This window comes from Rhinopithecus roxellana, chromosome 19, assembly GCF_007565055.1.
Source record: "Rhinopithecus roxellana isolate Shanxi Qingling chromosome 19, ASM756505v1, whole genome shotgun sequence".
NCBI lineage: Eukaryota > Metazoa > Chordata > Mammalia > Primates > Cercopithecidae > Rhinopithecus > Rhinopithecus roxellana.
In genome coordinates, this window is record NC_044567.1 from 21,667,498 (window position 1) to 21,680,171 (window position 12,674).

The window sequence follows — 12,674 nt, forward strand, 5'->3', positions numbered from 1 at the left end:
GAGATTGGAGCCGTGCGGGCGCGTGTGCGCGGGCGCGTGCGCGTGCGCGGGACGGGGCGGTGCGGAAGCACGCCAGGGCACGTAACAGCTTCTGTAGCTGAGACGGGATTGTGATGCGCGCGGCCAGTGTACCCGTGTACAAAATATGCCTCGAGATTTGTGCGAGATTCGCTTAGGAATAAAGCGTAGCTTAGCCGTGCCCACGGTGGCTGATTTGGAAAGGAGGAGGGAGTAAAGCTTAAGCTGCTCAAACCGCAGGTGCGCACTCGGGCGCGCGGAGACTGGGAACCAAAACAGGTTTGGCATTTCGCAGTTTAGAGTAGTCTGAGGCCGGACGCACGCCTCCCGCCCTTCAGCGGCCAGGATTTGGAGAATCCTATGTCGGGGATGTGCACATGTAAGTGTGTGGCGGACTGCTGGCGTCTATTAATGGAAATACTTAGGAATCGCTGTGGCTAAAGATAGTTTCTGTAGCGTCTCCAAGTATCCTTGCCTGAGCAAGAAAAAGGGGGTGGGGTGTGGATTACTCCACTGCATACCCCTCGGTATTGATTATCTTTGCTGTTCAGAGATGAGGGCATGCTCGGACACCTTAAGCAGGTGCAGAAATGCAGAAAAATACAGGTCTACCATTAGAGGAGCAGACTCAAAATATAAAGACTTAATAGTATAAATGTAATTGCACCCGGCACACGGAAAGACACAATTGCTTTACATCCTCTTTCTTTCAAGCATTCCCTGACTGCCCACTATGTGGCAGGCACTGCTAGATAAGATACAAGATAAGTTGGATTCTCTCCCCACGGTGATCAGCCTAGCAGGGTAGACAAACATGTAAACAGAAACTGCAATAAGGGATGATAACTGACTACAAAGTGGTCTATTCTTATGGTATCTGTTGGAGGTTGCTTGTAGAGACCTAGACACCTCTAAACAGAATCTGCCTCAAAAGGATCCAGAAAAGAGATGTTAGTGGTGCACTGTGGCAGTGCCCCTTGGGTACAGCCCAAGCCAGTTGGATCCCACAGCTGAACAACTGGGGAACCCCCAGCTCTCCACCGTCTCCCATGGAAACCAAGGGAAGAGAGGATCTCTGACTTTCACAATCATCATATGTCCTCAGGATTAAGAGCAGTAAGAGGACACCACTTTAGTGGAGTCTGTTCCATGTCCCTGTAAAGTGGCTCTTTTTTTTATTTTTTATTTTTATTTTATTTTATTTTTTTGAGGCGGAGTCTCGCTCTGTCGCCCAGGCTGGAGTGCAGTGGCTGGATCTCGGCTCACTGCAAACTCCGCCTCCCGGGTTCACGCCATTCTCCTGCCTCAGCCTCCCGAGTAGCTGGGACTACAGGCGCCCGCCACCTCGCCGGCTAGTTTTTTGTATTTTTTAGTAGAGACGGGGTTTCACTGTGTTAGCCAGGATGGTCTCGATCTCCTGACCTCGTGATCCGCCCGTCTCGGCCTCCCAAAGTGCTGGGATTACAGGCTTGAGCCACCGCGCCCGGCCAAGTGGCTCTTGAAGAATGAAGACAACCAGGGCTGCAGAGGAGAAGGAGAACCTATCTGAGGGTAAACCCCCTCAGACATGGAAGGAAAAGAATGCCAGGCTAGGCAGGGGACTCAGGAGAAGAAAACTGCTTTTTACCATCCATAAGAGAACTTAGCCTAGGAGAACAGTTTTTTGTTTTCTTCTGTACTTGCAGTCTTGTGCCTGCGTCTGGGCCACCCAAGCAAAAGTGTGTTCCTTGGTCCTTGGCAAGGTGCCATGGGGCTTCAAAGGACAAAAATGTTTCTCCCACCCCACATTTAAGAAACAACCTCCTGCAATCCTATTCCCTTGCTATGTTGGGTACTTACAATGTTTGGAAACCTGGCCTTCAAGGTAAAGAGAAGGAAGGAAAGAGAAAGGGAGGTGAGTCAGTGCAGAGACCACCTCTAGGCTGTCATGCAAACAGGACACTGCTGGCCAATTTGGGGACTGTGCTGGGCACACACTCGGCAGAAAATGCCATAGACCTGTTTACTTACTCTCCCTTCTCTATCCCGGTCCCTACTGACTTAGGAAGCCATTTTAGCAAGGAATCAAGACCGCTCTACTGTCACACACATCCCAGGGCCCCCCAAAATGCTTGCCTGACCTTATACTGAAGGTAGAAAGAGGACTCCAAGAATGGAGGGAAGAGGAAATAATTCTAGGAATTAAGATGCAACTGAGAGCAGCTGAGGCAAGGGATGGGGGCGGGGCGGGGGGAGGGTGGTGGGGGAGCAAATTCTCAAATACTCCCTCTGGGGGCCTCTCCCTACCCACATTCCAGTGTCTTGAGATGGTGGGGGAAGGGCTTCTTGATGGAGTAGGGATGGAGATGGAGAGTGGACTGTGGCAAGGAGATTCAACCTTTGACTGCTGTAGAGATGAGAGCAGATGAGAGGAACAAAGAGAGGAGAATAAGGGTGAGCAGTTCCCCAACAGAACAGCAGAACAGCCTTCTCTGGAGAAGGCAGAGGGACACCCAGTCCACAGTCCCTCTGCCTGCCCTCCAAGGGCTGCCAAGTGGCGGGTGATTAGGCACAGCAGAAGATGGGCAAGGGATGACATCTTCCAATTGTCCCAAACAACTGTCTGCTCACTTGAGGAGTTTCAAGAGTTTAGGAAAACCAAGTTCCCCCTTGCCTCTCCTCAGATGCTGTCCACCCTCAAGTCCCAGCCCTGGCAATGCCTGTCCTGGCTCTCCGCGGGTAATGCTTCCCCAAGTGCCTCACCCAGAGCAGCTCCCCAGCGGCAGCCAGCCCAGAGAAGTTGGGTGGGTAAGCTTCAGCTCCCTCGCCAGAGCAGATGGTGGCCCCCTGCTGCTGGAACCCTGAAGGCAGGTGGCGAGAGGCACAGAGGTGGTGGCTTTAAGATGGCCGCGGGGAGAAACCAGGCTGCCCTTCCAGGCGAGAGGGGACCGCAGTGGCGCTTCCCTCCTGCCGCGCCTCCCGCGGGAGCTCCGCCTAGGGATGGTGCCGCGCGTCCCCGCACCTCGGGGCCAGAGGTGGGCAGCACAGCACTGATGGGAAGGAGAACAGGCCCTGACATTTCCAGGCCTCCTCCTCGGGGCCTTCGGTTCCAAATTTGACTGCTGAGCGTTGCCACCTGTTCGGGTTTTCGCCAGGATTCTGAATCCCGCGCTGAGGGGAGAGACTGCGCCACTGCCACGGAGTTAAGAAGAATCGAATCCACATCGTGTGCCCAACTCGAAAACGCTTCTTATCAAATACCCCGATTCCACAATAAAGCTGCTAAATAATTCAGCAGCCTTGATAGGAAAAAGCAGCTTCCCAATGAGCGCATTCATTTAAATGAATGTCTTTAAAGGGGGCTAGAGAGTAGAGGCTAATAATGAATGTTAGCTATGATATAATGTATATAAATGCTAAAAAGGTAAAAACAAGCCGATCCAGTGATTGCATATAAAGCAAATAAAGAAATGTGCTGCATGCAGGGGCTGGGAGTTTCAAAAGACTCCTTTGTATTTCATACATTTTTATTTCTGAAAGAATACTACCAGATTCCTCCCGGATAGCCTCCTCTCCCATTAGATAAGCCATCATATGGATGCAGGGAAATATTGCTTATTTTAAAGCCTTCTCTGCAGGAAAAATAAACTTGGCTGTGTCTTAACAAAATTTGAAAACAGCACTAGAAATTATATACCATTTAATGTCAAACCTTTGACATTTTAAATAAGGAAATAAATAATCCAGAGTGAAATCTCGGTGATATGGAAAAGAAATCCTGGAACTCTAATAGCATCTGATACTGAAACACAAACGTCCACAAGAGTATTTCATAGTAGATAAAATATTCAGATTTCTTCCAAGTCTGATGAAGGATTGGAAAGAATTGAGCTACTTTTAGGACCTTTTGGTAACTCCCAGTTGAAATTTGATTTCTATATTAGTAATTTTTGTTCATCTTTCAGAGAAGCTAATATGTATCTTGTGCCAGGCAAAATAGTTTTCCTTCTGGGGAACTTCAAAGGTAACAAATATTATAAAACAACAATTTCACATCAGTTCTGTGAAAGGGATTAAAGTATTTCATTTCTAGCTGTACTATACCTTCATTTTATATTATCTTTCAAACCACCAAATTAGAAAGCCTTTACATTATCTTTCAAACCACCAAATTAGAAAGCCAGATTATCTATGGGAAATGAATTGAAACTGAAAAGGACCACCTCTAACTATGTATTTACAAGTATCTGATATTCACAAGCCCAGTTTTGCATGTGCAGGGAGAGTGAAAGAGGGAATGCCTTGGATCTCATGCCTAATCACAGACCTGGACCACTCATTTTTTAGCCATGGATTTGATTTCTATTTCAAGTTCTATATTAACTTATCAGCAAACATCTCTCCAATGATATCAGTTAAATCCATAGGATGCAAATCTGTAGCTAATAACAGCAGGAAGCCACAGAGAAAAGCTTGGCTGGCATTAGCAAAAGGTTTCAGCCACAGCCAAGGCAAAGACAGATATATCACCCCAATCCTGCCTCTCTTTTCCACCTGGCTTCTGAGGACCCATTCAGCTCCCCATCAGGGCTCCCCTTTGAACACATCAAATAACACACCAATTATCTAAACATCAGATTTTCTATTTTTATTAAAAACTCACAAATTTATTCAACATGTTTTCTTTCATACAGTGAATGGTCTAATATGCACTGGAGGTCACACAAGCTTAGGTTTATTAGAACAATAAAAGACATATGAGAAATTTAATATATAAAGAAAAAGTAGCAGCTGTTGACTGCATATTTGACCATAAAATTTAAATATTTTGGACTTTTATTTTAAAGACACAAAAATAAAACCTGTGTGGGTCTATATAAGTCATATTAACAATTCCATGAATGTTCAACAGGACAAAAAATTAGCAAAGAAGTTTTTTTTTTAAACCTTGTAACACTTTTTTTTTTTTTTTTTTAACACTTTCTCAGGTTGCTGGTGCCAGGCACCTTTACAGTATTTGTGCTATAATTATTCTATTTGGCAACTGTCTGAATAGCATGTTTTCTCTTTGCCTCGTGTAAACAACACCTTTTTACATACTAGCACAGTGAGCCGAAAGCCCTGCAAATCTGTCAGAACATCTACAGGAAAAGAAAAGGAACAATTTTGGTTGATTGCTCAAAACATTTTGTTTTCGAACAAGAGGTTTGAAAACAGGATATATTAGTAAAACACTGAACTCCTGAATTTAACATTATACGTAAACAGTTGACTGTTTTTAGTTCAATAGTCTTTTTTTTTTTTTTTTAACTTTTTTTGTGTGTGAAGGTAGAATACTTTTCTTGTACAGCTGATGTTCAAGTCATTTTACCGAGCGGTCTGGCTGGAGACCATCCTACCGAGTGTGTCCGTGTACGGGTTTATGTGTGTGTGTGTAGTTTTGTGAAGGTAGAAGAGTTGATACGGAGGGCTTTACATTTAGAATTTTGCAATTTTGGCAAAAACAAAAACCAAAAATCCAGATAGACAAAAAATATATATATAGTCCCACCTGATGCATGGCAGGTCGGCGTTTCTGAAGCTATAAGAGTTTGTTGTCGTTGTTGTTGAACTCTGAGACAACACTAATAAGGGATATCCCAGAGCTAGAACCCTCTTGGCTGACCCGGGAGCGCCCCGGGCCGCTTCACCTCCCTCACGGTTGTGCTCACGGCCTCCCTCCCCAGGGCTCCTGGCATCGCCAATGGCTGTGCGCACCCGCGGCTGCCCTGGACGTCTTTTCGCCGCGCGCCTGCCAGGCGCACACGCCCGCGGGGTCTGTCCACGGATCCGGGTCCAGGTGGGAGTTGGGGAGAGGTCTGCATTTCCCTTGGGGAGCTCCAGTTCTGCACGTCGAGAGCCAGTGCGCGGATCCCAATCCCACCTCGAGGCCGATTTGGATGCTATTTCGTGTCCCCCTTTTCCATCCGGAAGGAGAATGGTTCTCGAGGCTGGAGGAAGGGGGTGGGGGCTTGCTTTTTATGTTTTTTTCTTTTTTCTATTTTTCTTAAATAAAGGTTCATTTCTGTACAACCACGAACTCCGCAGACCGTGCAGGACCCCGCTACCACACGGCCGCCTCGTTCATTTCGGGGGGGTGGGACAGGTGATTCCCGTAGCTTGCCCCACCGTTGACCGACAGCGACGAGAAGGGCGGGCTAGGCCCGAAGACCTCGGCCGACATGGAGTGCAGAGGCCCGGGCAGGCTGGGCTCGGGGCTGGGCGAGTCCCCGGGTGGGTGCGCCAGGATGTCGGTGAACCGCTGCGCCTCGCTCGACGGGTGGTGGCCCGGCAGAGGGTGCTCCAGGCCACCCAGGGGCGTCCCGGACGGCCCAGACGACGGCACGAAGGGTAGGTCCACTGGCGTCTGGGCCTGCGAGGACGGGGGGCCTTGCGGGAAGAAGTCGTAGTTGCCCCCGGGCCCGTAGTACTCGCTCTGGTAATCTGCGGAGCGGCGGGGAGGGAGCCGGACGTCAGGGCCCGGCCGGGGGCCGTCGGGACCGAAAGGGAGGGAAGGCGCGCCCTCGGCGGGCTGAGGAAGACCACGCGGGGAGCTCGCCGATCGCGGGGAGCCCTTGCGGGCCTGGGTGCAGGGAAGAGGCTGGGCGCAAGCCCGGGAGCTGCCCCTTACCACCCAACCCCGTCATTCAGGGCCGGGAATTGGGCCCTCGGTCTCGCCGCCTCCCCTTGATTTACTCCCAGCCTTCGCCCTACTTGCCTGGACTCTCCAGTGGCTTACAGAGAGGGAGGCGTGCCCCCCGCGCTGCCACCCGCTTCTAACGAAGCCCGCCCCGACCTGGCCGCGCCCCGCCGCTCGACGCGCACCCACCTCCGTAGAAGGAGAAGGGGCCGTTGGGGATGAGCTCGCCCGGCTCCAGGCGGTCCACCAGCGGCCGCATCCGGCGCGGACTGCGGAAAAAGGCGTGGCGCCGGGCGCCCAGCGCGCTCAGCTGCTTCATCCTCCGCTCTTTGGAGCGCCGGTTCTGGAACCAGACCTGCAGCACATGGCGGCGGGGTGAGCCCTCCGAGTCTCCACCCCCGACTCCGGGGTTCTCCGGGCCTAGCTAACACCCCTCCACCGCCCGGCTGGCCGACTCCGCGCATGTGTGTGTGTTTGTGTGTGTGTGTGTGTGTGTGTGTGTGTGTGTGTGTGTGTAGGGTAGTGGTGACGGGGCGATCTCCGACTAGGACCACTCAGGGAGGACCCTGAGCCAATCAATGGTGAGCAGGAATCCCACAGAAGGACCTGGACAGGCCGCCCTCTCTGGAGGGAGGCAGTTGTGGTATAGCTGGGGTTTTTCTAACAGTTGCACTATCACAGTTACAGCTTCTCTGGGGCTGTACACACATAGAGACTACGCCTCTCCAAAATAATGTCAGACACACACCGGGCTTCCATTTCACGGTCTCTTGCAGCAACCCTCCTCCAGCCATGACAGAGACACAGAAACAGCCTGTAATACCAAAACCCACAATCTCCTTTTCACACCCATGCACAATCTCACAGTGCCAAACATACTTATCCACAGCCTCTTGCCAATGGTGACACAGACGCACAACTTCTCATTCATGCACGCAGGTTTCACAGTCTCCTGCAGGCCTCAGGGCCTTCCGTGTTGCACACATGTGCACATGCACGGCCAGCCTCCCAGGCAGGTACATCACCCACACCCATGCAGGGCATCCAGGCCCGGTTAACCCGACACCTAGCACTGAGCCAGAGATTCCCCTGGCCTGGAGCTTCCACAGTCTCACCTCCTTTCCGCCCACAGGCCCAGCTGCCTCCAGGTGGCCTCCCATCCCCATTTCACTCCAACTGGCTGGAAGCAGAGCTGACTCCCGGCGGAACCACCTCTCTTTGGAGGGGAAGTCCCTGATCTGGGGCTTGTCTAATTGGAGCAACGATCACAAATTTGGAGTTGCAGACTTAGAAGGAGTTGACTTTGTGCAGAAGGTAGAGGCACTGATTGACTCTGGGGGACACTGAGACTTCTCTGAGAACCCGAGGTGGGGGTGGGGTATGTGCAGAAAGAGGGCTCCCCACTCTCTCCAGAGTGTTCAACAGTTCCCCTCCTCCAGCCTCTGGCTGAGCTCCCGCCCCTCCCCCTCCACTGCCACGATCACCTCTGTTGGGCTGGGAAGAGGGCTTTCTAGATGCTCGAAGGCATCAGGCATTTCATAGGTCCCGCAGGCTCGGGATGTGTCTAGGCACCCCACCTCCAGACTCCATCTCTCACTTCTCTCTGGATTCTGGGGTCTCCTGGACTCGGTCTCAGTGCCCAAAGTGGCAATATGGGCCTCTGTGGGATGGAGAGGCGCGCTGGGGCCTGACCTGAATGACGCGCATGTTGAGGCCGGTCTCCTGCGCCAGCTGCTCGCGGATGTGACGGGTGGGCTTGGGTGTAGCAGCGAAGGCGGCCTTCAGGGTCTCCAGCTGCTTGGCTTTGATGGTGGTGCGCGGTCCCCGCCGCTTGGCGCCCAGGTTCTGGTCGTCATTTTCGTTGCTACCCCCTTCCTTGTCTGACACGTTGGCGCTCTCCGAGTCCTTGGCGTCGTCCTGCGACGGGTCTTGGGAATCCGGAGACAAACTGGGGTCACTGCCCGTGGTGGCTGAGAAGAGGGAAGGGACAGATGAGCCGGGGCCTTGGCGAGCCTTTCTCCCCCAGGACCCGCTTGCACCTAGCCAGCCGGGAATTGGGGCCTCACCCGAGTGAAGGCTGTTCTCTTTGGCAACACTGCTGTTACTTAGGTAATCCTCTTTGCAGACGAACTTATTCTCATCGATGATGTAGAGCTCCTCGCCAGTGGAGAGCTGCTTGTTACACATCATGCAGGTGAAGCAGTTCAGGTGAAACACTTTGCTCCGCGCTCTCCGCACCAGGTCGCTAGGGGAGATGCCCTGCGCGCAGCCTGCGCATTTGGTACCAAAACACCTGCGGGGGTGGGGCGGGGGGGAGGGGCGGGGATGGGTCAGCCAGGGGCAACGGGGAGACAGGCGGGGAGAAAGATGACAGCGAGAGAGAGGGAAGATGTAAAAAGTGGAGGAAGTAGGAGAGGAGAAACGGAGGGGAGAAATAAGGGAAGAGAGAGATAAAGAGAGGCAGAATTCCGGTTAAGCAGGTGAGGAGGCAGCAGGAGAGACAGCACGGCACCAGGGAAGAGTCGGGAAGAGATACACGCCACGCGGTTAGAACCAGGGGCCCAAGCTGCCCCCCAAGCCCCAGCCTCACTCCCAGCGTTATCCCAGAGGAAAGATGCATCGTCTAAAGAAGGTGGCAAGGCAGTGGCCTGTGGGGGTGGAGGGGAACAGGGGACACTTATTTTCCGATTAGATTCAGAAAAGTCGAATTATAGTTAGAGCTTTATATAAACGTGCGCGGAGCGCTGCTTTTCTCTCCTTCATCGCAAAAGGACCCGCACACAGGCGTGGGGTTGGCGAGGTCTAGTCCCGCTGTTGGTCAACAAACATAGCCGCGGAGAGCCCCCGGTAGCCACAGCGGGGCCGCCGCCACGCTCTTGCCTGAAGCGGGGCAGGTTGGCAAAAGCGGGAGCCGCGGGACCTGGCTCTGGGCGCCCTGCCGCGGGTTGTGGAGGCCAGGCCTCAGGGACCCACTGGCAGCGGGTACGAGTACGGTTTGCCACCCTCCCGCTATGATCCAGTCATTGCAGAGGAAAACCAAGCAGCCCGCCGAGGCTCAGAGGTTCAGCCCGCGCGTTCTCCCGAAATACCAGCGAGCACGGAGCTTTGCTTCATGATTCCAGGCAACCCAACCCCAGCCACGAGTCCTGGAGCGGCACTGGGGACATCGCGTCTTGGCCCTCTGAGTGGCTTTGAATCCCTCTTCCTCCCTGCTCCCTGGTTTGAACTATGACCACAAACTTAGAAAAGCAGAGACCAAGTCAGCCGAGTGAACTGCGAGATTTCACATCGGTAGGGTAGAATTACAATTCGCATTTGCGCCTGTTCTTCTCTGTTGACTTGTGTGTTTGTGTGGATGGAGTGGCAAAATTGTGAGTGTAAGATATTAAAATACTAAACGGATAAGGGGAGTAGGGAGAAGTCTCCCCACCAGCAAGCTGGGGGTCTGGGCTTTCCCCCAGGTTTCAGCAAGGAGGTTGATGGCTGTGGCTGGCAGTTTCCTACGAGGACTACTGAGCGGAGCCAGTGGGAGTCGGAGTCGCCTGGGGCTGAAGCCGAACCACCAGACAACTTCGGCAGCCAGGAGAGCAGGGAAAAACTCCCGGCACTTCGCAGGCTACAGTGCGGCAGTTTGGCCAGGTCTGCACTCGGAGGCCTGTCGGGGTTTGGGGAAGACCCCCGGGCGTGCAGGATCGGCCTTAAGGCCAAGTTCTTTCCTGCCGCTGACAGGGCAGGTGGCCCAGACACTCTACGCAAAAGGCTCGGAGCTTCCCACCAAGACTGCTCGGGGTCGGAAAAGGTAGTGACTGGGAGGGAGCCTGGGCTCAGCCTGGAAGGCAAACAACCCCAAAGGCCTGGAGAATGCAGTTGCTGCAGAGCTTGGCTCCGGGAAAGACAGCAGTCCGGACTACAACGCCCGAGGCTGCCCTGTCTCTTCCAAGCTTGAAGGGGCTTCTGGGCAGAGTCAGGCTCAGACCCTTTCTTCCCAGGCACGTGCAGCCAAACCCAGACCCATAGTTTCCAGGATGCAAGCAGGGCCGCGTCCCGAGCTCCCAGCGCGCCAGCTGGCGGAGAGGCTGGCGCCCGCGGGACTTGGCTGCCCTCTCTAGAAGCAGTTCCTAACTGGGCTGCGAGGCCACGCTAACCTCTGATCCGAAGCTGGCCGGGAAGGGCCCGCGGGGAGGCAGCAGCAGAGGCGTGGGAGGAAAGTACTCACCGGAAGAAGTCGTTCTTGCAGTAGAGTTTGCCTTCCCTGGAGAAGCACTTCTCGGTCAGGTTGCATTTACATTCACAGCACTGGACGCACTTGACGTGCCAGGCCCTGTCCAGCACGTTCAAGAGAAAGCGGTCCAGGATGGGCCTTTTGCAGCCGGCACAGTGAACCATGGTCTTTGGTTTGGTCTGATGAGGCCCAGAAAGAGCGGGGCAAAGTAGAGCCCAGGGCTCCTGAAGACAACCGGCACGAACTCCCCAGTCTCTCCAAAAAGAGGACACACACTCGGCCGTGCAAGCCAAAACCCGCACCAGGAAATCAAAGTAGGGTGGAGAAAACGAGGCTGATGAGGGCCTGGGGGCGTTTCAGTGAAGTGTGCAGCCGGGGAGTCCCGGGGCCCTGGGCTATAGCTGCGCCTCCTCAGCTCCAGGGGCGAGGAAAAGAAGTCTCAGGCGGGCGAGAATGCGACCCTTCTGCCCAGAGCCCGCGAAGGAGTGAAGGTCAGCGAGAACGGCGGCGGGAACGGAAATAAATAAATAAAAACGGAGACGAAGAAGACGACGACGACTCGGCGAGCTCGGGTTGCGAGGAAAGCGCCGCTGAGTTCTCCCGAGCTTGAGGTAGAGCTGTCAGAAGTCAAAGTGCATCTGCTTTTGTCGGGGTATGAGGGCGAGTGTGTGCGTGCCAGGCTGCCCACCACTGGGATTTCCCCCCTCTTTTTAAAAAAAGGAAAGCAAAGAACAAAAGGAGCAGAGAAGCTTTGGATCCTAAACTGCCGGCAACGCGCCGCGCTTCCGGACCCGCCGAGCGCCCGCGCTGGGCCTGAGGGAGGGGGCGAGGGCCGAACGAGGGGGGAGGGAGACAGGGAGGGTAGGAGGAAGATCTTGGTGTTGATTGCTCTTGTTGCTTAGGTTTCCCCGCTTTTGGGGAAGTGTTTGTGTCAATCGAAAAGAGAGGGACAACTCCGGGCAGAGGCAGCCAGGCGCACTCGCTCCTTCCCTACCGCCCCAGCCCAGTCACCTCGGCCCTTGGCCTGCCTGGCGGCCTCCGTGTCCTCAGGGCGACCCTCCCTGCGCCCGGGCTCCTTCGGGAGGCACTACGGGCTGGCTTCTCACCGCGCCTGGCCGTGCATCGTGGCTCCAGTCACAACTCGCGGCCGCCTGGGCGTACAGCCCCGCATCGCTCGGCCCACGCTCTGGCTGCCTCCGTCTAACCCCACAGTCGCTCGACTTTCTCTCCTTTTCCTTTTCCCCTTCTTTTTTTCGTTGTGGTGGCAAATCTGGGTTTCCTTTCTAGCCTCCTTCCTTTTTTTTTTTTTTTTTTTTTTTCTTTTGCAGCGGGAGGAGTCGGGGAGGAGGGGGACAGCTTGGAGAGCTTTAAAAAAAAAAAAAAATGTCCTGGCGCAGCGGCTACAGTAGGCCGGCGGCTGGAACGGCTCGGCGCGGACCGCCGCTGTCGCCGCCCGGGCCGCGGCTAGTTGCTGGCCCTCCCCGGGCGCGTCCCTCAGTCCCTGGTCTCCTGGCCCAGTCGCCGCCCTGGTGCGTCTCTCCCCAGCTCCGGCGGCTCGGTCACTGCTCCTGGCTGTTGGCTGAGCTCTGGAAGCCCCCTCGCCTTAATGCAGCGCCCGCCGACGTCACTGCGGCCTGCGACCAATCAGCGCCTCGCGGTCCCTCTGTAAACCATTCTGCATCCCCCGGCCCGGGAGAGTGCGGGGAGACCGCGTTTAGAGGATCAGTGGCGGCGGCACCCGCGGCCCCGCGCTGCGCGGACGGCGGGCACCACCTT

General features: G+C 54.3%; 1 protein-coding gene across 1 annotated transcript; it reads right to left on the minus strand.

The window, feature by feature from the left end:
- Positions 1-4,624: 4,624 nt before the first annotated feature.
- On the minus strand, positions 4,625-12,434 carry LHX1 (LIM homeobox 1). The gene is made up of 5 exons (XM_010376874.2): positions 10,893-12,434; positions 8,743-8,969; positions 8,369-8,646; positions 6,866-7,031; positions 4,625-6,480 (listed from the first exon to the last, which is right to left on the minus strand). Exons 1-5 carry the CDS (start codon positions 11,060-11,062, stop codon positions 6,101-6,103), a joined length of 1,221 nt encoding a protein of 406 aa, XP_010375176.1. The 5' UTR covers positions 11,063-12,434; the 3' UTR covers positions 4,625-6,100.
- Positions 12,435-12,674: the final 240 nt, after the last annotated feature.